Consider the following 27998-nt stretch of genomic DNA (forward strand, 5'->3'; position numbering starts at 1 on the left):
CAGATCTGCCCTTGCCGTCTGACCGCTCTCACCTTTCTTTGGAGCAGTTTTGGGCCACCCGTCTGCTTTTGCTTTGCCAACCCTCAGCATCTGCCAAGTGGGACAGAAGGAAGAACGTTAAGTGTCACCACAGCGCTTCACAGGACTGTCTACAGTCTGTCGTGGACATGACAGAGGGCTGTGGAAGAGCTTTCCTCAGCCATGAGTCAGGAACCCCTGCTCTGATGGTCGGTCTTCCCTGCCCTTCTTGGGGCACCTAAGTACATCAGCCAGCTGGGTATGGTGCTTGCTTCACACCAAGAATCACAGAATTGGGGAGGCTGAGGCAGGAGGATTGCCTACAATTCAAAACCAGTCAGGACAATATGAGTTTTAGGGTAATATGGGGCATAGAGACCTTAAGGATATACTGTGTCTCCCAGGGGTTTTGTCTGTTTGACTGATTGATTGTTTTCTTTTAACCCTCTGGGAGTAAGGAAAGAACAGAGTTCCTTGCATAGCCCAGGCTACCAGGAACTCACTCTGTGGACCAGACTGGCTTCAAGATCACAAAAATCTGTCTGGTTCTGCCTCCTGAGTGCTGGGGTTAAAGGTGTTTACCACAAGCAGCATACCTTCCAGTTTAAAAAGCCATGCATATACTGAGCCTCCTACTCTGAAAACCCTACAGTGCTTTTTGCACATGCATGCACGCACATACTGCCTTTCGGGTGCAGTCCTAAGCCGTGGCCCAGTTATTTTCTGTACATATGGTAAATCTGAACAGTCCTCTGCCTTTACAAGAACTGCCTTCATTTCACACAATCAAAGCCAGCTCTACTGTATTTCATTTGCTAATGTGCCCCACAGCACCCACCAGAATTTGTTCTCCTGTTTTTGTAGCCTGGGCAGGCATGGGCTACTACACTAAAAAGTACATGACTTCTCCACCCCACCCCACCCCGCACAGAATTCAAGCAAGCCTGCCTGACCCTGACACCAGTGTCCCAAAGTGAGACACATTATTCGAGATGAAGTGTGCTGTGCTACGAGGTGCTGGCTTCACAGGGTAACCTATTCTGGTTGAAGTTCTTGTATTTTGGGACAGGGTCTTCTGTATCCTGGCTTGGCTTTAATTCCCCATCCTCTGCTCACCACTCAAATGCTGGGATTTCAGGCCTGCACTTACCTTTCTTTATCTTTCACTATAGTCATTTTATAAGATTTTAATGATCTTAAATAATCAAAACTACTTGAATTCTCAACTACTTCCGTGAGCTCTGTCCTGAGCCAATCTCTCAGCACTGTGCATGTGGTGATGATGTGGGTGATGCACTGGCTCTGGCTGCCTCTCCAACATGCAGCCACTCTCACAGCTGCACTAGGTTCCCAGACAGCAGCAGAGCTCCCATGAGCTGCTTTCTCAAGCAAAGGATTTACCTGGGCAAAGGAAAGGAAGGGAGAGTCGTCTTCCAGACTCCCAACGCAGAAGGAAGGACTGCCCTGACTGGCAGTGGGTGACAGAGGGGTCAGCAGAAAGTCTGAAAGGAAATCAGAAACCTGGTTACATGAGTATCCTTTTAATGAGAAACAACCATGAGAGCCAGGCATGCTGGCCCTTGCCTGCGACCACTCTGGCAATATAGTGAGGTGCAGACCAGTCTTCTGAGTGAGCCTTTGCCTCAGAGAGGGAGGGAGGGGGAAGAGATGGGGAGGTGAAGGAATCAGGCATGGATAACTGCCATAACCTCCCCAAAGAAAAAGTAAGCCTTGGTTCAAATATTAATCCTGCCCTGTTCTTATTCCAGAGTACTAGGCATTGCCTACACCAGTGAACGCAGACAAGAGGCTTCTCAAAGCTCCTTTAACACCGGCATGCAACCACAGCAAGACAGCCCTTTCCTTAGGAAATGCTACACCCCTCACAAAGGCTGGGAGGCTGAGGCAGGTGCACCAGTGAGTTCACAGCCAGTGATATAGCAAGACTGTCTAAGAAATAAAAACAGAAAGGCTTGCTAGCTCTCCAAGCTGAGATGGTTGCTGTGGACTGGTTTTCTGTGGATGGACAACTTCAGAAGAAACATCCAGATCACTGTTGTGGCCACGATGCCCTGGCAGTCAGGACTGAAGACACACACCAAGTCAGTCTTCCTCTACAGAGTCCTCGGGAGCAGTCCATCCTCTCTCACCTACAGCTGATGCATCCCACACATCAGGCACTGCTGCAGACACTGCTAGGCGGTGGGCACTGGGCAGTGGGCACCTTGTCTCTCTCTTTCCTAGTAGCAGGTCCTTCCACACCCACCCAATGCTACTTGACACTTTCACTCTGAGAACTAAACTATTCTTGCTTTAGAAATCCACAATTGCCAAACCTGCCAAACTAAACCTAGCACGAGGACTCTGCCCCATAGTGTACCCAGGGCTCCACAGCATCCTTTCACGCAGCAGCTTCCTTCCCAGTTCAGTGGGGAAACATCATGGTTACAGTCTGTAAGAACCATGGTCTAGCCCCCGTTCCTGCCACTGAAGTTCCTGTAGATCATCAGTCTCAGGGTCTGTGCTGACTAGTTTCTTATGTCAACTTTACACAAACGAAGGTCATCTATGAAGAAGGACTCTTAATTCCGTCGGGAGAAGGTCTCCGTAGGACTGGCCTGCCTGTAGGCAAGTCTGCAGGGCTGTTCTTCACTGATGACTGATGTCCAAGGCCCAGCATACCTAAGCAATGGTCCATGCCCAACCTATAAAATTTTAATTAAGCCATTTCCCTACCGTGTACTCAGTAAGTCTGACTTTTACAATCAATATTATGAAAGGACATTATAAACATTAAACATGGGAATAAGAGAAAACAGAACAGATGGGTCAGAAAAATGATGCAGGCTTTACGAAGCCACAAGATCTAAGAAGTCAGAAGCAAACCTAAGAATTTAATGTAGCTTAGGACTAACTCTAAAAGTCTTTCACTTAAATACTGCAATGTGCCAGGTTGGTTAGAGCTGTGAATTCAGACACTAGAGTCTGCTTATGACGGTCAAGGCCCATGGCTAAGAGCACTCATGCTTCTTGCAGACTGACTTGAGTTTGGTTCCCAGCATCCATTAACTCCAATTCCAGACTGGACACTCTTCTGACCTCTAGAGCACCAGGCATGGATGTGGTACACATATGTACATACAGGCAAAAAACTCTTACACATAAAATTTTAAAATTAAATCAAATTAGAGCTCTAAATAGTAGAATCCATCACATATCAACTACTTACCTGCATGGGAGCCTGGACTTCTGCTCAGAGGAGACAGGGATAGGGCCCCATGGCCCTCAGTGCTGGTGGGACCCAAAGCAGAATCAGAGGGACAGGTATAGGAATTGAAGGCCGGAAACTGCTGTAGGTTCTCGAGGGGAATGTGGACCTCGGGATCTGCAAAGCAAAGGCAATGGAGGTCCATGTACACAGCTGGTCAGAGCTGCTCTAAGGGCCTGGGAGACAAATGACTATCAGGCTGTCTCTGCTTTACAGTAATCCAGACAGCAGGAGGCCCAGGCAGTAAGAGTAGCCTAAGATATGTCAGGATCCTCCCCTCCAAAGACTGGATGCTGTGCAAACCTTTGTACCTTCACCTCTGGGGGGTAGGCAGTTCAAGGTCAGCCAGGCCTAACTGAGCTACTATCTCACAAACTTCTCTTGAGACATCTGTTTTTTCAGAGTTAGGGTGTGTGTCGGCCACAAAGTTGTAGAAGCTGAAGCACATCCTCACTCCTCGGTCACCAGAGCAAGCTGTGCCGACCACTCTAATGGAAGGAAGCAGGGAGCCAGGTCCTTCCAGCCAGCACTCACATCCTTGCTGTCTTCTGACTCTCTTCCCATGTCTCCTCAGGCAGCCCACAGTGGGCATGAGCTCGCTCTGAGCCTGGAGTGGCCTCTGACTCTCAGCTGACAGGCCCAGGTTCCAGTCACACTGATCCCCTGGATCTAGTGACTGGTTTGGAGTCAAATCAGAAACTATTCCCAGCTCAGCAGAGCTGTCTCTCTCCCTCCCTCTTTCCCTCTCCCTTTCCCTCTCTCTCTCTCTCTCACGCCCAGATCCTGAATGTGCCCCTGCCCTCCTGTGAGCAGGTCAGGTCTATCTGAGACAGTCAGCAGTTAGAGACTTCCCTACCATGGAACAGTTCATTATCACCTTCACTATCTTACTTACCCCAGGAAGAATGGAAACCACTGGCAGGGCACAGGCAGGCAAGGGGCCACATAGACTCACACAAGGCAAAGTAAGCAACCGTGAGCTCTGAACTTACACCTGCCCTGTCTCTTGTTCTCCTCCATCTCAATTCTGCGCTCTCGGCGACGCTCCTCGCGAGCCTTCTTTTGGCGCTGACGCTTCCTTTTCTCAATGTCATCTGTGGGTTGGTCAAGTTGTAAGAAAGATGGATCAGCCACTGTTAACTCTCCCTAGATGACCACAGCTAAGCCATCGAGACAGCAGACCAGATGGATGGGTGCATCCCGTGCGTGTCTCAGCATACAGCTCAAGCCCCACCTCCCACACTGGGTTCTGAGCAGAGAAGGGCAATGGGGCTTTCTCACCTGAGAACATCTCTAGGGTTTCCTTAGAGACCACAGGAGGCTGCAGAGCCAGTTCACAGATGCTGAACTCACAGGTGAGTGGCAAGTGAGAGAGATACCTATGACGCTGCCGAACATCCTACAAACAGAACCGAAGCTCAACTACTTGAGAACAAAGGATCCCAACACACACACACCCAGCACCAGAACTAAATGGATAGCGCTGCTGCCACTGCTCTATAGAAAGCCAGACCCTACATGCAGCCTGCATTAAGACATCCACCAAACTCAGGCCACAGGGAGTAGACAGCCTGCTAACAGAACAGCCTAAAGCCGACCACTATCTCTCACTGTCTAGACCCACACTCAGAACAGGGAGAGAGGACTTGCTGACACCAAGACAACAAACAGCCCACACTGGGAGCCATGAAGAGAGCCAGCAGTGATGCTCAAGGGAAGGCACAGAGACGGACAGCCCTGCTGAGGGAATCTGGTCCGGAACACTGGAAACCAAAGCCTGCTAACTTAAGTTTCTACCCTTTTTCTGTATTTATTTCATGCAATAAATACAATTTTGTACCAATAGAGGCATATTTACTGAATGGCAAAATTTCACATAGGTAAATCATCATCACATAATTCAAAGTTATTTCCAAACTGAAAACCTATTTCATACCCGTGAAACCTGGCTTAACGCATCCAAGGGCTTTGGGGTTTTTGAACATTCCTTTCCAGAAGTAAAAAGGGAGACAAAGCAAGGTGTAGTGGTGCACACCTTTAACCCTAGAGCTCAGCCAGCCTCATCTACACAGCTAGTTCTAGGGTAGCCAGGGCTTCATACTGAGCTCCTGCCTCAAGAAATAAAATAAATATAAATAAATGTAAAGAGTGTGAGAGTGTGTGTGTGAGTGTGTGTGTGTGTGTGTGTGTGTGTGTGTGTGTGTGCGTGCGCGCGCTCGCAGGCATATAAAACAAGAACAAATTTCATTTGGAATGAAAAGTAAGATATCAGTACCCCAAACTGTAGCACTGACCATGAGACACAGGACAGGACACCCTGCACTGAACCCTAGCACAATCAGAGGGGCATGTGGGGCTATTACTCAGGATTACAATAAGTTTTAAAAAACAAACAAACCAGAAACAGCCCTGAGCACTTCTGAGGTGAAGGTAGGAGGATCAGAAGATCAGGCATCCTTGGCTCACCGATGAGAGCATCACCACAAAAGCCAAGTAATAGTCTGAGGCCACCCTGCCCTACAGAGCGAGTTCCAGGACAGCCAGGGCTACATAAGAGAGACCCAGACTCAAAAACAAAGGAACCACAACAAATGAGCACATTGAGGCCTCAACAGTTGCAGCCTCACTCCGATGAGGCCTACACGAAAGAGATCATGGTAACATCACATACTTCTTTTCTCCAAAAAACCTCACCTCAGACATGGAATACCCAGCAATCTCTACCACGGTTGCTGAGATCTTCTCTGGGCTCTGCTCCAGGCTGCCGTACTCCCGCACAAGGCAGCGCACGTTGACAGGGTGCAGGAACATGTGCTGTCCATCTTCCGCTAAAGACAAGAGCTCTATCACACAAGCCCCGGCCAGCCTCCAGCATGGACCTCTCTCTCCCAGCCAGGCCCACCATTCCTGCTTGCTGCTGGAAAGCAGGGAGCCGACCCCCAGGAAGGCTCTGTTCAGAGTGCCAGGCCATCCCTCTCCTTCAAATACCTGAGGCAGCCCAGCCCTCCCTTTTCCTTGGGGACTCACCCTGGTAGAAGTAGTAACACGGAGAGCTGCTGAGCTGGGTGAAGCCTGGCTTAGTGATGGGCTCCTCCTGGCTCATCTCAGGACCAACAGTCCCCTCTCCCAGACTGTCATCGGCTACCTCTGCGTCCTCACAGGCTTCTGGCTCAGACACTGCTTCCTCCTCTTCTACCAAAGGGAGGGCAAGAGGACCAGGGGGGTCCAGAGAACAAACTTGTGCAGCTTCATCATCAAAAGCAGACAGATACTCCAGCACACCCTGCTGGAACAAACCCTAGGTCAACACGAAGTCCCATGTTCTGTTTCATGAAACAATGCAGCAGAGGCAGCTGTGCTCCCCAGGTGTTGACCCGAGCTCTCCTGTTCAGTACCACCCCTGGAAAAGGTGACAGATCTAGTCATGAGGACACAGCCAAGCTACCATCTCTCCTTCACAACAGTGGGATCTGAAGGACAAGTCACTTCGTTGTGATGGGCACACTGACCTTCCTGGGTTGGAAAGCAGACTCCGTGGCCAGGGGAGCCATCAGCACCAGGTGTTCCAGAGCAGCCACAACACCAGTGACCTCCCCTCCGCCTCCAGCCACTCCTGACAGAGCTTCTTCCCGAATCTAAGGCCACCAGAAAAAAGAAGACCCAAACAGACTCACTCTGAAGGACAAGCAGCGATTCTCATGGCTCGAGCTTAAGAATCCCTGATGCAGAGGACACAGGAGATACTCCTTCCTTGGCCAATTCTACTTACTCCAAAATCTTCAGTAAGTGTTGCTAAGGCCTGATGGGCAAACCATAATACTCTTCCCACAACAACTTGAAAACTAAATATAAGAATTTTTCCTAGACAAGTAGAAAGATCACCTTGCTTAATTAACTAAGAATACAGCTCAACCAGAAACCCCACTGTTACAGTGAGTCAGGACAACCATTCGGGGCTGTGGCTTAGCCCCGGAAAGTTTAAAGCTCTCCACAACATGCCCTCCTTCCCATTCCCACCTAACTGGCCTTTCAGCCCCTCCCTGGAGCTCCGGGAAGCTGGTCTGCAGTTCCCATCTATTTACCTTGACCTCCTGGATAGCAGCCTCAATGAAACAGGACTCAGGAGTGTGCTTCTCCTCTGCCAGCTGCTGCTCCAGCGCTCCTTTCTCCTCCAGAACTACCCGGTGCAGCACCTGCTCCTTCGAGGCCAGCAGCAGCTTGGAATACTGGCTGAGCTGCTCATCTGCAGGAAAGCCACACAGAACACAACCGTCCCACACTTACTTCTTCTGCCCTAGGCAGAAAATGGGACTAACAGTGCAACCTCCTAGAAATATAACAATTACCCTAAACTGGGCTAGCTCAAAGACCTAAGCAGCCAGAAGACATCCCAGCCGCACCGCATGTTTACGAATGAGAACATAATGTTAGCCCATAGGTCTAGCCATTCGGAAATGCTCAGGAAGATGATCTCCTAAGAATGAAGGAGGCACTGGCGACAGGACAAACCTAGATCATCCAGCCATCCTATATTCTAGTTTTTAAAAGAACAATAGGGGCTCTGGCATGGTAGCCTTTAAATCCAGCACTTGGGAGGCAGAGGCAGGCAGATCTCTTGTGAGTTCGAGACCAGCCTGGTCACAAAGCAGGTTCTGGTAGAGGGAAACCTTGTCTCACACAAAACAAAATCCACCAACAGACGTGAGCCAAGCACAGCCAATCCCAGTCTGGGAGGAGCGAGTGAGCTGAGGACACCTGACTACAGTTTAGGGAAGGGTCGTGGGTGATTTATGTCCTCATTGCCTGCCCCAGGACCTTAGTCTTTAAGACAGAATGCCATGAAGCTCAGACTGACTCCAACTTGTTATGTATGCAGCCAAGGGAGAAGATGAACTTGTGATTCTCCTGCCTCAGTCTCCCAAGTGCAGAGATCTCATGTGTGCACTACCATGGCTGGTTTCTTCCTTGTATTCTTGCTCTGTCACCAGTGCTGAGAGCTGCACCTACTGATTTTTGTGTACTCGGCAACCACTTGGTCCTGTGCCACATCCTCTGCCCTTGTTTTCAGACAACTTCTCATGCCGGTGGGTTAAAACTGGCTTAGCCAAGGGCAAATTCTGATATTATCAAGATGCATGCACTGTTCATTAAGGGTCAGTCCCCCCCCCTCGTGCTCACCTCCTAGGTTAATAGGATGGTCTACATTCACCCACTTGGATTTGGGCAGGGCCACCAACACTCCCTTCTCTCTCTTCATCAGCTGCATGGTAATGGTGTCCCCCACAGCATACTGTCGAGACTCTGTGGCAACAACACTGAGACAAAGGCATCTGGATGAAGCAGAGCGGGGAGACAGCAGCCCAGGGTCTCACCTACCCCGCAGTCTTACCTCTTGAGATCCTTCTTATGCACAGAGCTGTAGCAGATGGGACATTTGCTCCAGGTTTTCTCACTGAGTGAAAGATAGTGCAGGATGCATGCCCAGCAGAAAATGTGTCCACAGCGCGTTATCTTGGCCGCAGTAGGTGGATAGAGGCATATTGGGCAAGATGGCACTTCATGGCTACAGATGCGCTGAAACACAATGACACACAGCGTCATGGCTCTCAGACCTGACTCAGGGCCAGCAAAGTCAGATGCCTCTCTCTGCATCTCATCACTTCACCAAACTGGTTAACAGCAGACATGGCTGGAGAGAGCGCTCAGCAGTAAAGAACACTTCCGCCCGTGCAGTCTGAATGAGAATGTCCCCGATTTGGTGGACTGTTTGAAAAGAATTAGGAGGTGTAGCCTCGTGGATGTTGAGGCTTCAAAAGCCTCCCCATTCCTAGTCAGCCCTGTCTCTGTCTGGTGGTTGTTATTAACATGTGAGTTCTGGCACCATGCTTGTCTGCCTACCGGCAAGGTAATCAAGGGTAACTGTCCCTCTGATTCCTGGTTATGACTTCCTCAAAGAGGGGTAGGTAGATCCTTTATTGCTTATACACCTGTACTGGTTGGTTTTGTGTCAACTTGACACAGCTGGAGTTATCACAGAGAAAGGACCTTCAGTTGAGGAAATGCCTTGTATTGGCTAGTTTTGTGTCAACTTGACACAGCTGGAGTTATCACAGAGAAAGGAGCTTCAGTTGAGGAAATGCCTCCATGAGATCCAACTCTAAGGCATTTTCTCAATTAGTGATCAAGGGGGAAAGGCCCCTTGTGGGTGGGACCATCTCTGGGCTGGTAGTCTTGGTTCTATAAGAAAGCAGGCTGAGCAAGCCAGGTGAGGCAAGCCAGTAAAGAACATCCCTCCATGGCCTCTGCATCAGCTCCTGCTTCCTGACCTGCTTGGGTTCCAGTCCTGGCTTCCTTGGTGATGAACAGCAGTATGGAAGTGTAAGCCGAATAAACCCTTTCCTCCCCAACTTGTTTCTTGGTCATGATGTTTGTGCAGGAATAGAAACCCTAACTAAGACAAATTGGTACCAGCAGAGTGTGGTATTCCTGTGACAACCTGACCATGTTTTGGGGAGGACTGTGGAAGGACTTTGGAACTTTGGGCTTGAAGATCCATCCGTTGTTAAGAGCTCTGTTGGATGTTGTGTAGGAGCTTGGAAGATAATGTTGAGAACACTGCAGAAGATGGAGCTCTGGTTTGTGAAATTTCAGAGGGAAAATTAAAGACTCTTTTCAGGGCCATTGCTGTTTTGATTGTGAAGATTCTGTAGTTCTGGTTAGCTGGGGCTGAAGAATCAGCTGTGATTAACAAGATACCAGAACTACCAAAGCAAAAACTTTGCATTACTGGGACTATTGATGCTGGTTAGCTGGAGCTAAGAAATTAGCGGTGATTAAGAAGAGACCAGCATCATTGAGGTGACATTTTCTGGGAAGTGTTTTCTGAAAGCACAAAGAGATGTTCCAGAGATGGCCAAGGTTGTACTTCTGCTGCAGCGGGACTTGGTAATATGTAAGGGTCACCCAGGTGGTACTGGTTTTGAAGGCATGAAGGGGTCACGCAAAGCAGCTGAGGCTCGGTACTGTGAGAGGCCATGGAAGGCCATTGGTGAAGGTGCAGCCTCAGTTGCAATTGAAGGCCCAGGACTGAAGGGGTCATGCAGTGTTTTGGAGATACCAGTACCATGAGATGACCACCAAGAGCAGCAGCAGCAGTGGAGTACAGGCATCTGGAGCCTAGAGGATGATGCGTGTGCTACAAAGGGCATGGCTGGAGAAGTGACCCAAGCCCTTGGAGGAGCCCAGAAGATCGTGAGTTGGATCCCAGACATTGGACAGTTGGAGATTGACTTTTGCTTTTGATTGTGGCTGTGCCCTGATATTTTCCCTCTTGAAGGAAGAAACTGTTTTAGTGGAGCCCACAGTTAAGAGACTTTTAATTGTAAAAAGACTTTGGATTTTTAAAAAGATGGATATTTTAAAGAGATTGAAATTTTAAGAATATGTAAAGACTGTGGGACTTTTAAAGTTATTTAGATCTTGGGGATGAATAAGATTGTAAGGGTTGAGGCTTACTAGTGATGTTTTTGTGTGTCAAGTTGACAAGGGGTCAATTGTATTGGCTAGTTTTGTGTCAACTTGACACAGCTGGAGTTATCACAGAGAAAGGAGCTTCAGTTGAGGAAATGCCTCCATGAGATCCAACTGTAAGGCATTTTCTCAATTAGTGATCAAGGGGGAAAGGCCCCTTGTGGGTGGGACCATCTCTGGGCTGGTAGTCTTGGTTCTATAAGAAAGCAGGCTGAGCAAGCCAGGTGAGGCAAGCCAGTAAAGAACATCCCTCCATGGCCTCTGCATCAGCTCCTGCTTCCTGACCTGCTTGGGTTCCAGTCCTGGCTTCCTTGGTGATGAACAGCAGTATGGAAGTGTAAGCCGAATAAACCCTTTCCTCCCCAACTTGTTTCTTGGTCATGATGTTTGTGCAGGAATAGAAACCCTAACTAAGACATGCCTCCATGAGATCTAGCTGTAAGGCATTTTCTCAATTAGTGATCAAGGGGGAAAGGCCCCTTGTGGGTGGGACCATCTGGGGGCTGGTAGTCTTGGTTCTATAAGAGAGCAGGCTGAGCAAGCCAGGGGAAGAAAGCCAGTAAAGAACATCCCTCCATGGCCTCTGCATCAGCTCCTGCTTCCTGACCTGCTTGAGTTCCAGTCCTGACTTCCTTGGTGATAAACAGCAACATGGAAGTGTAAGCTGAATAAACCCTTTCCTCCCCAACTTGCTTCTTGGTCATGATGTTTGTGCAGGAATAGAAACCCTGACTAAGACACATTGGTACCACCAGAGTGGGGTATTCCTGTGACAACCTGACCATGTTTTGGGGAGGACTGTGGAAGGACTTTGGAACTTTGGGCTAGAAGATCCATTCGTTGTTAAGAGCTCTGTCAGATGTTGTGTAGGAGCTTTGAAGATAATGTTGAGAACAGTGCAGAAAATAGAGGACTGGCTTGTGAAATTTCAGAGGGAAATTAAAGACTCTTTTCAGGGCCATTGCTATTTTGGAGTCTGATTATGTATTTTAGTGGATCCCACACTTAAAAGACTTTTAATTGTAAAAAGACTTTGGATTTTAAAAGATATTGGATATTTTAAAAGGATTGAACTTTTAATATGTAAAGACTGTGGGACTTTTAAAGTTGTTTAGATCTTGGGGATGAATAAGAACTAAGGGTTGAGGCTTACTAGTGATGTGTTTGTGTGTCAAGTTGACAAGGGGTCAATTGTACTGGCTAGTTTTGTGTCAACCTGACACAAGCTGGAGTTATCACAGAGAAAGGAGCTTCAGTTGGGGAAATGCCTCCAGGACATCCAGCTGTAAGGTATTTTCTCAATTAGTGATCAAGGGGGAAAGGCCCCTTGTGGGTGGGACCATCTGGGGGCTGGTAGTCTTGGTTCTATAAGAGAGCAGGCTGAGCAAGCCAGGGGAAGAAAGCCAGTAAAGAACATCCCTCCATGGCCTCTGTATCAGCTCCTGCTTTCTTACCTGCTTGAGTTCCAGTCCTGACTTCCTTGGAGATGAACAGCAGTATGGAAGTGTAAGCTGAATAAACCCTTTCCTCCCCAACTTGCTTCTTGGTCATGATGTTTGTGCAGGAATAGAAACCTTGACTAAGACACACCCTTAGAGAAAAGCCTTCCATATCCTAACTGGTATCAAAGACCAGTCAGGGGGCTGGCAAGATGGCTCAGCGGGTAAGAGCACTGACTGCTCTTCCAAAGGTCCTGAGTTCAAATCCCAGCAACCACATGGTGGCTCACAACCATCCGTAATGAGATCTGACACGTACTCTTCAGAGTCAGCTACAGTGTACTTATGTATAATGATAAATAAAGCTTTTTTTCTTAAAGACCAGTCAGAAAACATAGCCCACGTTTAACAGCGCTAACAGCTGCTGTTCAAAGGCAGCCTTTAGTCAGCTGGCTCCCTCTAATGACTTAGAAAACTTGGTAAAGCCACTCACCACTTGTTCCACAAAGTCCCAGTTGACTAAGGTGTCAGGGTCAGCAAAGTGAGCTGCGTAGTCTTGGTCTTCAGACACCACAAATTGGCAGCTAGAAACAGCAGGAAAGACAGGCAGAAAGCAATCTGTCAAAAATCACCCAAGACCTCATAGGAATTACCCACCTCAGAGTTCAGATGCTGGCCAGGAGCAGCTGTGGCTGCCAGGATGGGGCTGCATAACCCACAGACTTCAGCCTCAGCTCTGCATGGAGTCCAGTCTCAGCAGGCAGACGCCCAAATCCATAAACTATTTCTTCTGCTTCCAAGCCCTAACAAGCTCCCTGTTGTTTTCCCTTGAACTAAAATTAACCCAGACTGATGAGACTCTCTCCCTCAACCCTTGGACCCTATGAACACAGCTCATCATCTTTAAGGCAGGAGAAAGCTGTTACCAATCACTTGAGAGCAATCCCCATCAAAATACACAGTGGTGCTTTAGTTTATACCCAAGGTCCAATCTTACATCTAATGACTCAGCAAAGGGGAAGGGAGGGGTAGAGACCACTTTCCTGCCTACTCCATCTTCTCTGTTTCTGAATGAATCTTCCTAGAACTGTGGACTGTAACTCTTGGCTCTCACATGCACACTAGGGGAACACACAGGAGCAAACAAGTAAATACTAGAGTTGGCAGTTTAAGGAAAAGCATTGCTCTTACAGAGATTGGCAGCACTCATGCCAGGGGGCTTCCAGCTGCTGTAACTGCAGCTCGCAGGGAACTGCAAGTCTGCCCACCTTCAACTCAGGTGCACATAGATAGCCACATACATCCTCTCACACATGCAATTTAATTCTTTAGAAAAACGGAGTGCCTACCTTTTTTTCCTTTTTGGATTTTGTTTAAGTAAAAATAAAGGTTAACAAAAATGTGTGTGTCTGGGTGTTTTGTTTTTGGCTGCATGCGTCTGTCTGTGCACAGCTGCAAAAGAGGGCATCAGATGCCCTGGACCTAAAGCTACAAATGGCTGTGAGCTGCCATGTGGGTGCTAGGAATCAAACCCAGGTTCTCTACAAGAAAAAACAGTGCTCTGAACCTGAGCCAGCCCTGCAGCCCACAGAGTACTAACTTTGTACAACATTTTATCAACACTGCCTGCTAACTAGACTCCAAGTCTTGAGAGAACCAAGGCACCTCCTCCTCCTCTTCACAATGGTGGCCCCAGCTCCAAAAGTCCAAGCCTAAGCAACACCTGTGAGAGCTGCAGAGGGAAGCAGCCCAGTACTTGGAGTCAGCGTGCTCATCTGTCCTACGGAGGCCTGTCCTGAGGGCTCCTGGGAAAACTTTTGTTTGCACCTCAGTTCTTCCTCTGCTAGGCTCAGCACATGAGCACGGGAGTCAGAAACTCTCCTCTCTCATCTCTCCCCTCCCTGCATCCATGACCTCCTCGCAGTCCACTCAACAGCAGCCTGAGTCCACACACCACTCCTGGTCCCAGAAGTCACGGCAAGCACTGAGAATTCTCCCTCAGAAAATGTGACAGGGGGAAGAGAAGGACACTTTCCTTTGTGTTGCTCCCCCCTGACTGGTTAGATGAGGTGTCCTCCTCACAATGTGGTCCCCCTTGCCCTCTATGGGGTACTCACTTGGCCTGTAGAAAGAGCTCCTTGTTGAAAGGCTTGTGTCCCCACTTGTTTCTCTTCCCCCAGCCGCCATGCCCACTGCCTTCAAAGTGACCTGCCTGGCCACGTGGTTCAAAGGTGAAATTTAACAAGTGGTTCAGGTTGATCTTCTTAGGGCCAGAGAACTGGGCAGGGCTAAACTCTGCCCGCTGAGCCTCTGCTACCTAGAAAGAATGACAGCATTTCAGAGTGAAGAATTTACCCACTGACAGCAGAAATCGGCACAGCTCCGCTTCCTTCCTCATGGCTGAGAACTGAACCTCACCTAAGCCGTGTGGCAGTGAGGACAGGAGACGCTCCCCTAGCATCTGCATCCCGACTGTCCCGTCGCCCTGCTCAGCAGCACTACAGTGAGAGCCCTGCCCTGCACAGCCTTCTCTAGTCACCTAGTAGCACCAAGAGGAACTCAGCCAATAAACTCTCCATAGTTCCACCTTCTTTTATTGGTGGTATTTACTATTGAACCTGGAGTCTCAGGAATGCTAGGCAAACCTTTTACCTCTATGTCAAATCCACACCCACAGCTCCACCCCCTCCCCCCAGCATTGGAACACACAGGCAGGTGGATTTAAGTTGGAGGCCAACCTTGGCTACAGTCAGGACTACACAGAAAAACCTTTTCTCAAAAAATTAATTGAAAACTTCAGTGCTTATGCACAAGGAGCATGCATAGCGGTGAGTGAAGGTGTCCACGCACGCAGATGGGGAAAGTCCCCGGAGCTCTTGGAGCCAGGGTTACTGAGTTACAGGTACTTGTGGGCTGCCCTCTGTGGGTGCTGGAAATCAAACTCAGGTCTCTGTAAGAACTCTCTGTTTGGGGCTGGTGAGATGGCTCAGGGTTTAAGAGCGCCAACTGCCCTTCCAAAGGTCCTGAGTTCAAATCCCAGCAACCACATGGTGGCTCACAACCATCTGTAATGAGATCTGACACCCTCTTCTGGAGTGTCTGAAGACAGCTACAGTGTACTTACATATAATAAATAAATAAAAGAACCCTCTGCTCTTAACTCCTGAACCTTCTCGCCAACTCCACACACCTCCGTGCTATAGCTATAATTTTGGGGGTTTCATTCTGGCACAGTGAAGTTGTGGAGGGCAGCGGCTAACTGCCAGAAGACTCCTGTCTAAGACACTATTCTTGACAGTTAATTAAAACTGATGGAGTTAGAGCATGAAGGTAAGAACTAGCTGCAACAAGAAATAAACCTAATCGCTATGCTAATCACAGTTTAAAAGGTAGCAGGAAACCAACGTCCAGACTGAGTCCTCAACAACCCTGCACGGAAACAGTACCGACTGACGTTGCAGAGCAGACAGCCACAACTCCTCCTCACTGCACTCCCACTCCTCTCGAACGTCCGTCTGTCCGTCTGTCCGCTGGGCTGCTCCAGGTCAGCATGCCCTCACTTGAGACACTGATCTGATGAGCACCGTAGTGGGAAGAGCTCAGGAGACCCGGGTCCCGCTTACTCGCTCGCCTCAAACCCCAGCTGTCCAGCTGTGTTCTCCCCAACAGAGCTAGACCTTTAGCACTCCGTGCTGTGTCTCTGTGTAGCCCTGGCTGTCCCTGCTGAATCTGCCTCTGCAGACCATGGTGACTTCCAACTTAGAGATCTGCTTGCCTCTGCTTTAGTGATGGGACTAAAGGTCAGGGCCACCAGCACTGGCTTCTCTTTAACCTGCCGTCTTTTTAAATATTTACTTATTTATTTTATGTATATGAGCACACTGCTGCTGTCTTCAGACAAGGGTATCAGATCTCATTACAGATGGTTGTGAGCCACCATGTGGTTGCTGGGATTTGAACTCAGGACCTCTGGGAGAGCAGTCAGTGCTCTTAACTGCTGAGCCTTCTCTCCAGCCCCTCTTTAACCTGTTTTTTAATGCCATTATTTACTTTAATGTGCAAGCAAAAGAAGAAAAAGAAAAGGAACTCCAGCAAAGGCAAATGTAATACATTCACTGTATAGTCAAAAGTAGAGGTTTTTAGCATGCTCATTCCTGCAATGCCAACACTTGAGAAGAAAAAAGCAAAACAAAACCCCAAAAAGAAACAGTGGCCTGGTGGGTGGTGGCACATTCCTTTAATGTCAGCACTCAGGAGGCAGAGGCAGGTGGATTTCTGAGTTCAAGGTCATCCTGTTCTACAGAGTGAGTTCCAGGACAGCCAGGGCTACACAGAGAAACCCTCACAACATCTGAAGGGATCACCTAGTTGTCTCTGCTGCTTTAAGTCCCAACAGTGTCCCTTCCCTGGCTTCATTCAGATCTCTCCCATCTACCTCTGCAGCCGGGCTGATGGCACAAACCAGTAGTCTCAGCCCTTAGGATGCCAACGCAGCGGCCCAGGCTGCCTATCCAGTGAGACCTCTCAAGAATAAGTAGACAAACAAACAACTAAGAGTTCAGTCGCGTAGGCATGTCATTGCCATTCTTCCTCCCCCTCTCTCCCTGCCTACACTGGTTAATCCAATAAGCACTTACCATCAGGGAAATTACACACTGGTTACTGACACGCCAGACTAGAGAATTAGCCCCTAGAGAACAAAAACAATGAGCACTCTGTTTACTGCTCTGCTTGGACTCCTTGGTTGTTCAGGGTACATCACAGATGAGGAGGATAAGCAATCCTTTTAAGGTTATCTACTCAATCTGTCTTGCTACACACACAGCATGGACTGTCAAACAACAGCACAGCGAACTCGTCTTCTTGATAAGTACTTCGGCTACTTCCTAAATCCAGCAACTAGGATTGAAGGGCAGTGGGCATCCCTCACATCAACCTTTACTCTCAAAACAAACCAGGTAACTCCTAAAGATGGGCGTCTGAGACTAAGGAGTTCAGCATTTTATTCTGCAAGATAGACACCACTACTGTGGCTTTTATTACTCAAGTGCTCCAGAGGGCACATGAAGTGTGAAGTGACAATAAAGTACAACACACCTGCTGTCATGTCTCCTCCCCCAGGGGTGTCACAGACCCCCAGGGAGGAAAGGAGGCAAGGCCCCAGGTCTGGTTCATCCCCAGCTGCACAGCCAGCCTAGTGCCTGCTCTGCACGCACTCACACTTTGACAGGCAGTGCCAGAAAGGCCATTCTCTCTCCATACCTCATCTCGTCTTCCACCATTAGAAGAAGAGCTAAAGGGTTTGCTGCTGCCACCGCCCCTTTGAGGAGGCATCTTGTTAAAAGTTTTGCTTTTCTGTGAATTGGAGCGACGGGACTGGTTGCTAAAATTTTCATTTTTGGGGTAGGAGGGTTCACGCTTGCGATTGTAACGCTTGGATCCATTTGAGTTCTTTCCATCTGAAAACAAAAGAAATAAAAGTAATAAATTTAATGTTTTCCCAGACACGGCCAATTTCTATCTTTCAGCAAAGTTGAACTTATTAAATAAGGGGAAATAGGCCTTTCCACAGCCTGTGAGAAAGCTAAGCTTAGTCCATAGCACTGGTGCTCTGAGGAAGCGCCTCAGGAGGGTAGGCTGTGCCTGGTCAGCAGGCCTGACAGGAAGAGGACGGGCACCGCCCTTAGTGTAATAGAGTGTATACAGAGCTCTACAGAGGAAGGACCTAGGCTTTAGCAGACATACTCACCAGGCATAAAAACAAGCCCAGGCATAGATAACGCCACACCCCCTTAATCCCAGCACTCAGAAGACAGAGGCAGGTGGATCTTGAGGCCAACATGGTATAGAGTAAATTACAGGACAGCCAAGACAGAGAGACATTCTGTCACAGACACGCTATGGAAGCTACAGAGTTAACACATACACGCTGAGCTCCAGGAGCGGTCAGGTCAGTTCAAGCTACTTTAAACATCAGAAGAGCATACACTTGATTATAAAAATAAAAATATAAAACAATTGGCAATAACTGTGAGATAGTATGTTAAGTGCTGTATTTTCTCCCCCTCCCCACCCCTGTCATAAACCTAAACTTTTCCTCCTGTCTCAGGCCCTGAGCACTGAGCCTGCAGGCAGGAGCTCACTAGGCCTGGCTTCTTTTATATGCTTGCTCCATGTCTTATACAAAATATTCTTGCTACGTTATGAGCAGTTTTATATATCCCTAGTCCTCAGCCAGGCACGGGGCTCAGACTTCCAGATCCAGCGCTGGGAAGCTGAGCCAGGAGAACTGCCGACGAACTTAAGATCAGTCCGGGCTGGACTGTGAATTCCAGGACAACTTCATTATAAAAATAAAATCTGTATTTTTTTTATTACATGCTATTTATTTTGCATGTGTGTATGTGTTTATTTACACGAGCCACAGCACACATTTAAAGGGCAAAGGACAACTCTGGATGGGTTCTGTCCTGCCAATGTGCGGGGTCTGGAAAAAAATAAGCTCAGTCACCTGGCTTGGCAGCAGGTTCTTACTCAGTGAGCCGTCTCTCTGGACCATGGGGAAATTCAATGGAGCAGACAATGGAGTTCAGATCCCCCAGAACCCATTTAATGGAAGGCAAGTAAGACAACTGTAATTCCAGAACCAGGAGCCGGGAGCCAGCGCATTAGAGTAACCAGAAATCTGCAAGTTCCAGTTTCAGTGAGAGACCCTACCTCAATCCACAAATAAATAATATATAAATATGAGTCTGTCTCAAATAAAGCTGAAGTCTAAAGAGGTGGATCAGTGTTAAAAGCACTTGTTGCTCTTTTAGAAGACCTAAGTTCAGCTTAGCACCCACATGGTGGTTCATGATGTCTGTAACTCCAGTCCCAAGGGGTCCAATGCCCTCTTCTGACCTCTGCGGGCACCAGGCAAGAATATGGTGCACACATATAAATGCAGGCAAACACACACATAAAATAATTACCTATTCTTCAAAAGCACAATTAATGGCTACCCAATTGCCTGCCGTGAGGATAACATAACCAATACATTTAGTAATGTCTTTTTTCTAATTTCACATAACAGTACTGAAGATTATTTTATAAGGTCTATATAGTATGTCAAATATTCAAAGTGAAACGAGATTATGAAGTACAATCATAAAAGCCCATTACATATCCTGAAGTTGCTTTGTAGAACTTAATGATGACTGATTTCTATCCTAACAGCATCATAAAAGAGAACAGGAAGTTCACCACATCCCTGTTAATAACAGTAGCAATTGAATAAACTTTGTTCACATACAAGGAACAAATGGCTTCTGGTTACTTTACTTAGATTTTTTGATTTTCTTTTTAAACCTGAATTTCTCTTAATTAGCAAAAGATACTTCCAGGCTATCTGTTGACCAAATATCTATACTCTGGGTAAAGAGCCTGCTTGCTCAGTTTCATTGGGAGACCGGGTCTCATGTGGCCCCAGGCCGGCCTCAGGCCCCCTACACTTGTGAGGATGACCTGAAACCCAGTTCTCCTGTCTCTACCTCCCAAGTGCTAGAATTACAGGTGTGCACCACTGGCTCTGGGCTGTCCATTTTCCTTTTCTTACTAAGAAGACAAACTTCAGGAAATTGTTGCCAGTATCCACAAATCACTAATAAGTTTTTTTTTTCCCTTTTTTGAGACAAGGTTTGTGTAGCACTGGCCATTGTCTTGAAAGTCACAAAGATCCACCTGCCTCTGCCTCCCAAGTGCTGGGATTAAAGGCGTGCGCCACTAACATCCAGCATGACTAATGAGCTTTAACAAGGAACATGGGTCCGTACACTATCTAAGCCAGTACTAGCTTAGACAGAGGGGAGGGAGGGGTAAGAGGCTCAGTTGAGTGTAAACTACTTAGTCTGCAAGCAGGAGGCTCTGCCTGAGGACCCGCATTAGGCTAGATGGATCCAGTGCACAGCTCCAGCTCCAGGGGAGGTAGACGCAGTTGATTCCAGGGGCTTCATCAACAGCCAGTTTAGTCAAAAAGGCAACTTCCCAGATCAGTGAGAGATACAGTCTCAAAAAAATAAAGTGGAGACGCTAGAGAGAGTCTCCCGCCCGTCACTGATGTCTATCTTCACATGTACATTCAAGGGTGAGAGCATGCACAAATACATGTGCACACCCAAACACAAGTGAAAGGCAAAACAACGCTTATCAAGAAAGGTGATGTAGGTGCGGCAGGCAGCGGAGGTGTTAGTGGCGGCTGCAGCTGGTACAGTCTACCAAGAGGCCAGAGGGCAGACTTACGCTGACTATGAGTCTGTGAATGAGTGCATAGAAGGTGTTTGTAAAATGGATGAAGAACATCTGAAGAGAATGAATCCCAACAGCCCTTCCATCACATAGGATATCAGTCAGTTGTTTGATTTCATTGACGGTCTGGCAGACCTCAGCTGTCTGGTTTACGGAGCTGATACACAGACATACCAGCTGTATAACAAAGACTGGATCAAAGAGAAGATCTACGTGCTCCTCCGTCGGCAGGCCCAACAGGCTGGGAAGTAATTGAGTCGGAAGCACTGGGGCTGGGGGTGGACTTGGAACAGGTACATACAGCGTGCTGTAGTGAACCTTTTGTATGATAGCGATCCTGTTTCAACTTTGTTATACTCAAGCCAAGATTGAATGTCTGACATGAACCGTGAATGATCTTGTCACCCTGAAGCCACCGTGGCCCCTTTGCTCCTTTACTTTCATTTTTTTACTTAAACATTTTTATGATAATACAAATAGAAAACATTTTTGCCATTTAAGGTTGGTTCCAGTCCTTGAAACTATCTGAGTCTGCTTTATAGCAGTGAGCCCTTCGTAGGGGGTGGGGTGCGGACAAGGTTAGTTATAGCCTCTGGGAAAGTCTCAGTGAAAAATAAAGAAATGGTCTGTAGTTGTTGTAGGAAGGAAGGAAGGAAGGAAGGAAGGAAGGAAGGAAGGAGAAGAGAAGAGAAGAGAAGAGAAGAGAAGAGAAGAGAAGAGAAGAGAAGAGAAGAGAAGAGGACCAACATGCCAGAGTGACTGCTACCAAATCTGAGTTCAAGTCCGAACCCCACAGGGTGGAAGTAGAGAACCTTACCCTGCAGCTGCCTTCTGACTTACACTTATACACACACACACACACACACACACACACACACACACACACACCATGGCATGTTCCTGAGCCCATGAACCTCAGGGCTTCTCTCATCTTTGCTTCCCCAGCATTCTTCCTTGGTCTGTCCTGCTGACCCGAGCCTAGTCTGAGGCCTGACTGTCTCTGCTAGGTAGTGCTACCTCTGCTGATTCGTGTCTGCTAGCTCAACTCTACGGAACTGGACCACTGGTATATCCATGAAGTATCTGTGAGTGGATGGAGCTGCAGCTGCTAACCTGTGAACTGAATTTTGGATTTCCAGACAACAGATGGAAGTTGTTGCAATACCCTTTGTAAACAGGTCCTCTTTTCCCCCTATTCTTTCTTTTCTACTACCTCTGGTGGGTGGTGGGTTGCAAGGGAGGTTATAGTGTTTAAGAAACATTATTAAGGCCGGGTGTGGTGGCACACGCCTTTAATCCCAGCACTCCGGAGGCAGAGGCAGGCGGATTTCTGAGTTTGAGGCCAGCCTGGTCTACAAAGTGAGTTCCAGGACAGCCAGGACTATACAGAGAAACTCTGTCTCGAAAAACCAAAAAAAAAAAAAAAAAAAAAAAAAAAAGAACCATTATTAAAAATAAGGTTTGAAAAAAAGTTACAGGGCATATATATATATAGATATAGATATAGGTGCCATACACCTTTAATCAAAGTATTGTAAGGCAGAGGCAGGAAGATCTTTTGAGTTCCAGAACAGCCAGGACTATACATAGAAACCCTGTCTCAAACAAACAAACAAACATACATGTCTACATGCACAAAATTCTGGCTTTAGGGGCTGGAGAAATGGCTCCGTAATAAACACTTGCTGCTCTCCCTCCCAGAGGATCCAAACTAGTTTCCTTGCACCCATGTGGTGCCTCACAACTCTAAGCCACATTCTTAGTTCTCAGAAATCCAATACTCCTCTCTTCTGGCCTCTGAAGACACCTGGTATATATATGACACATACAAACACACACACACACACACAGGCAAAATGCTCAAGTGTGGAGCTGAAAGGACAGGTCAAAAGTTAAGAGTACTTCTCGCCCTTCCAGGGACCCCAGGTTTGGTTCCTAGCACTTACAAGTAGATCACAACCATCCCTAACATCAGTTCCAAGACACACTCACACACATAAAACTTACCTAACAAAAAAGGTCTGGGCTTGATCATCAGCACACCATAAAATCGGATGCAGACAACAAGCTGGATGTGGTAGCACACACCTGCCATCCCCGCACTTGAGAAATGGAGAATCACAAGTTCCATGGCAGCATGGGCTAGAGTATGACACCTTGTCTCAAAATACACACAAGCACACACTAAAAGAAACACACCCGTAAAGAAAACATATCCAGGCCAGGCAGTGGTGGCGCACGTCTTTAATCCTAGCACCTGGGAGGCAGGGGCAGGCGGATTTCTGAGTTCGAGGCCAGCCTGGTCTACAGAGTGAGTTTCAGGACAGCCAGGGCTACACAGAGAAACCCTGTCTCGGGAAAAAAAAAAAAAAAAAAGAAAGAAAGAAAGGAAAAAAAAAGAAAAACATATCCAGCTACTGACAACAACCTTTTTCTTTTCTGCAAACACCTCTACTTTGTCTGCTTAGAGTTCTTTTTAAAATATAATAAATAAATATGGTGTGCTTCAGGATTTTCATGTGTGGAAATTTTCGTGTGTATACTAATCTCTGTGTCCGTGGAATGTTAGTTCACGCAGGCAACCTGGTGAGCTTTTAGGAGGTTCCTGCACAACCTCACCCTCAAAGATTGTGCCTCTCATATAAAAACATTACTGTTTTAAAAGAGGTAAGCACTTTTTTTTTAAATTAGGCTCTCACTCTACAGTTTAGGCTAGCCGAGAACTCACTACCTCGTAGCTCATACTGGCCTCAAGCCCAAGCCAATCCTTTGAAAGCACAGGCCCAAGCAAGCACACCCAGCTGCTGCTGGAGCAAATAACTACAAAGAGACCGTGTCTACATACAGCACAAGCTTATCATACAGCAGGCTAAAGACCTAAGACAAAAGAGACATGAGTCCAATTTAACTACATCTACTGAGAGAGACAGACAGAGATAGAGACACACCACTACCACCACCACAGTGTGTATGTGGAGGTCAAAGGACAACCTGCAGAGGTTGGTTCTCTCCTTCTACCATGTGGTCTCAGGGACTGACTCAATTTAGGTGGTCAGACTTGGTGGTAACAGCCTTTACCTGCTGAGCCATCTCGCCAGCTCATAAATCCAAACTTTGAAAGCAATCACACCCCCAAGGAAGAATGGAAGCCACACCAGCCACTCCAAACCTAGCCAGCTGCAGCCAAGGAATCAAGCTAACAAGCTACAGAGGATGGCAGCAGGAAGAGAACAGGTTACCACACAAAACTGCCAAGGCACGTTCACTCCTTAACTGCAGACAGTAACTGGAATTGAGAGTTGGAATGGGGGCTGGAGAGCAGCTTACAGGCCTATGGCCACCCAACCTTCACCCAGCACCAAGCCACTGTTGAGCATAGCGCAGCGCCACTGTAGCAGGTGGCAATCTGCATGGTGGCACACCCGTAACCCAGCACCTGGGAAACAAAACCAGTCTCAAAGCCAAGCATGTCTGTGCACCACACAAATGCCAAGTGCCCACGGAGGCCAGAAGAGGGTGATGGAGCTCCTGACACTCCAGAGTTCCTGACAGATGTGAGCTGCCATGCAGATGCTAGGACTTAAACCTGCATTCTTTGGAAGAGGAACTTAATTTTAGAGCCCCCTCTCTCCAGCCTCAGGATAAAAAAGAAAAGAAAAAAGGGGGAAAAAAGCAAAGAAAGGAAGAGAGAAAACACATTCCCCAAATCTTGTTATCTGAAGCTGACAGAACATGACTCTTAACTGTAGCTCTCAAGAGCTATGTCACCCTCAAGTGTAGTTTAGTGGCAGTGCTTGACTAACACACAGGGCCTAGGCTTGATCACCAGCACGGCTTGTGTAGATCTGGATGATCGCGGAGTTCCACACTGACAAGACTGAAGACGAAGCAGCACTCAGGGCAACTGCTGGTTTCTTCATTTTTATTACCACACTCTCTGGGAAATGGTTTCCTAAGACCCGCTGTAATGGACAGTGAACTGAGTATTTCTAAATCAGATTACAACAATTGACCACATAAGGATTTATGATTTCAGGCAAAAAAAAAAAAAAAAAAAAAAATCAACTCCCTTCTCTCTTGGTCTTCCAAATACCACAAAGTCTGAAGGGAGACATCTCAAGTGAGAAACCAACCGGCTCTTATCTCCAAACCCAGCCAACACGCAGCTGAGGACTGATCCTACTGTCCTGCCTGGGACCCAAAGATAAAATTCACAGTGCTATTTTTGAAATGTTTTCTAGACAACTTGCCAGGACACACTAGTGAATAACCAGGGAGAAACGGCCCTCCTCTCTCAGAAGGAACAAGAGGACCCACATCAGATTTTGGAAAATAAGTTTCTAGAAGAATTTTATTTTATGATTTTATTTGTCTTCTCCATTTCTTTGTTTTCATTTTTGTTATGTTGTTTCTGGCCCACTCTTAAACCTCAGACTGGCAGTTCCCAGTTCCAGCTGTGCATCAGGGTCACTTCCAGGGCTTTAAGATTATGAATGCTGCCCGGTGCTGCAGTTCTCGGGAGGTTGAGGACAGGAGAATACAGATGAGAACTCAAGCCCAGCCTGGACTAAGTAGCAAGTTCAAGGCCAGCTTAAACTATGCAGCAAGGCTAAGTCTAAGAAATTAAGGAAAAAGAGAGGTGGGAGAGGGAGGTCAAGCAAGCTGGGCCTAGTAGCACGGGCCTGGGATCTCAGTCACTCAGGAGGCCATTGCCATGAGGTCACAAGCCCAAGGCCTGCCTGCTTGGCTACAAACTCAGTTTAAGCCAATCCCAGCTAATGCTCAAATGATAATTTTTTTTTTTTTTTTTTAAAGATTTATTTATTTATTTATTATATGTAAGTACACTGTAGTTGTCTTCAGACACTCCAGAAGAGGGAGTCAGATCTTGTTACAGATGGCTGTGAGCCACCATGTGGTTGCTGGGATTTGAACTCTGGACCTTCGGAAGAACAGTCGGGTGCTCTTACCCACTGAGCCATCTCACCAGCCCTCAAATGATAATTTTTAAAAGAGGCTGGAGACACAACTCAGTGACCAAGTCCCTGCCTAACTTACACCAGGCTCAGAACCCAGTGTCAAAAATAAATAGATAATAGAGCTAGAGCTAGAGCTAGCTCAGGAGTTAAGAATCCCTGACTTTCCTTTTCCAGAGGACCCTCACTGGGTCCACACAATCATCTGTGACTGTACAGGAATTCAGGTGCCAGCACTCACAGGACACTGGGTGTCCAGCACAACCTTTAACCCTAGCTGTGAGGGGACAGCAACATTTAAGTCTGATTACCCAGTAACCCAGCTTCTGATCCCAGGTGACAGGAACAAAGTCAGCACAGTGGTTCACACTGCCAACCTCAAAATAACTGCTTCATAATACCCGACCTTCCCTTAACCTCCGCCTCGGGAGGAGGAACAAGAGCAGGGTTCCTGGACAGGGACTACAGCTGGCCTACAAATCCCTGACCTGTCTTGTCTATAAATATTTACTTTCTCTGTTCTTTCTCTATGGCATCCCCTGGTCCCTAAATTTCTTCTCTCCTCTGGGCTGTATTGTTGGGACAGTCTCTTGGTAAACTCTTCTAACAGTCTTAGCCCTGCTGGAAGAAAGCTGTAGAAATATAGCCAGAAACGGGATGTTTTGTTAAGTATTCAAGGCAATTAGCCAAGGCTGTAGACTAAAAGATCAAGAAACTCCTGGTAGTCAGATTTACCTATGACAGCATACCAGTGAAGAGCAAGCATAAGCTAGCCACAGAAAACAAACATATCAGATATATTTATGTAGTTAGAAAGCAAAGGACCACTTACAAACTTCCACAGCTTACAGATGCCGAGGGAGGGAGAGGCTAAGCCATGGTGGTGACACACACCTACAGCTCCAACACAGGCCCCTCAGGAACCTCAAGGCAGAATGGGGTCTGGTTCCTGAGACATGAAACTGTCTCCAGAAACCAAACACATTTTGTGTGTTTTTCTTTGTGTTGGCAAAAGAAAGTGAAATGGTATCTTCATTCCACAATCCCATTCTTCCGAGTCAGGACTCTGAAACAGTCCTGACACTACCCACTGCTCCGTGCACATCTTAGTCACATCTCCTTCTCTAGCAGACCTCTCAATGGCAATGCTTTCTCATGTTGTTGGCAACAGAGTCTTACTATGTGACCAGGAAGCCCTGGAACTTGCTCAGTAGCCCAGGGTAGCATCAAACTCTTGATCCTCTGCTTCGGCCAGTGAGTGCTGGGATTACAGGCTGTCCCCACACACTCGGAGCCTTCATTTAGTTTCTTTCTTTTCACTCTTCTTAGTTTTTCTAGACAAGGTTTCTCTGTGTAACCCTAGCTCTGTAGACCAGGCTGGCCTCAAACTCAAAAGATCTGCCTGCCTGGCTTCCCAAGTGCTGGGATTAAAAGTGTGGACCACCACGCCCGGGTTATTTTATTTTTTATGTGTATGGTACTTTGCTTGCAAGTTTGGCTGCACAACACATGTATGTTTATGACTGTGGAGGCAGAAGACAGTATCAAATTCCACAGCACTGTGGAGCTGGGAACTAAACCCAAGCCTTCTGTAGGAGCAACAAGTACCCACTGAGCTAACTCTCTAGCCCCTGCTTCATTCATAGTTCTGTGATTGTTTTACTAGGGTTCTGATGTGTTTCTGAGGATCAATGCCAGGCCCGAAGATGGTGCCTTGCCTGTCTATAGTTCCAGCTGGTCAAGGGGCCTGCCACCAAGCCTGACCACCTACCCAAAATAACACATGTAGGGAAAAATAGATTAAAGAAAAGGTCAGTCAGGAATGTGGTAAAAAGCCTTCATCACATCAGTTCTCTTGCTTAACCTTTTAAATGTATCACCATCCTGTGGGTGCAGGATGTACAGGTGGAAGGGCGTGAAGTCAGGTCTTTCTTCCTTCCTCTCAGAGGGCATGGAAAGGTGGAACACCTACTCTAACTGCTAAGCCATCCTACCTCACTGAACTCTACTACCCTCTCTTATGCTGTCTGATATGTCACAAGCTTTGGCCTACTGCTCACTGAACAATAAATAAAGCATTTATTGCAGCTGACTCATGCAAGAATGTTTTATTGACTTAGGGAGGGCCCTAAAAAATTTAAGTTGAGAACTCTTGGAGAACCAAAGCTTAGCATTACCTCTACAAGCAAGGCTGAAGTCATCCATTACTCTGAGAAACCCTCAGACCTCTCTCCAACAACAGCCAAGATTTACAATAAAACTACACATGTGCAAAACTCCAGAATCAGTTTATACGGTTCAGAGGCGAGTTACACTAACACCTGCTTAGACAGTAAAGCACTGGTACATCACAGCGAAAACTGGTCCCTACCCAAGTTACACAGGCAACTTCTACACATCCTCAGGTAGACCTGGTAATGGAGTTTGTCATACCCTACAGATAAACTCTCAGTCAGTAAGCCTTATAATTTTAGTGCTTTT

At 47.3% G+C, this 27998-nt stretch overlaps 1 protein-coding gene across 6 annotated transcripts in view; it reads right to left on the minus strand.

The window, feature by feature from the left end:
- Positions 1-27998, minus strand: part of Rnf10 (ring finger protein 10) — a 31152-nt gene that overhangs the window by 832 nt on the left and 2322 nt on the right. For 2 of the 6 annotated variants that reach the window (XM_017320970.2, NM_001302448.1), the window contains exons 2-15: positions 17518-17714; positions 14373-14572; positions 12749-12839; positions 8676-8860; positions 8465-8601; positions 7369-7529; positions 6796-6921; positions 6314-6572; positions 5981-6114; positions 4568-4685; positions 4279-4380; positions 3248-3403; positions 1420-1520; positions 33-90 (exon numbers count right to left, since the gene is read on the minus strand). In XM_017320970.2, coding sequence (XP_017176459.1) covers positions 33-90; positions 1420-1520; positions 3248-3403; positions 4279-4380; positions 4568-4685; positions 5981-6114; positions 6314-6572; positions 6796-6921; positions 7369-7529; positions 8465-8601; positions 8676-8860; positions 12749-12839; positions 14373-14572; positions 17518-17714 — 2025 coding nt within the window. Of the gene's footprint in view, positions 1-32; positions 91-1419; positions 1521-3247; positions 3404-4278; positions 4381-4567; positions 4686-5980; positions 6115-6313; positions 6573-6795; positions 6922-7368; positions 7530-8464; positions 8602-8675; positions 8861-12748; positions 12840-14372; positions 14573-16892; positions 16946-17517; positions 17715-27998 lie in introns of those variants that run through there. The other 4 variants (NM_001302449.1, NM_016698.2, XM_030254658.1 and 1 more) reach the window with 3 other exon arrangements.

Source organism: Mus musculus, chromosome 5 (assembly GCF_000001635.26).
Source record: "Mus musculus strain C57BL/6J chromosome 5, GRCm38.p6 C57BL/6J".
In the NCBI taxonomy this organism is placed as follows: Eukaryota; Metazoa; Chordata; class Mammalia; order Rodentia; family Muridae; genus Mus; species Mus musculus.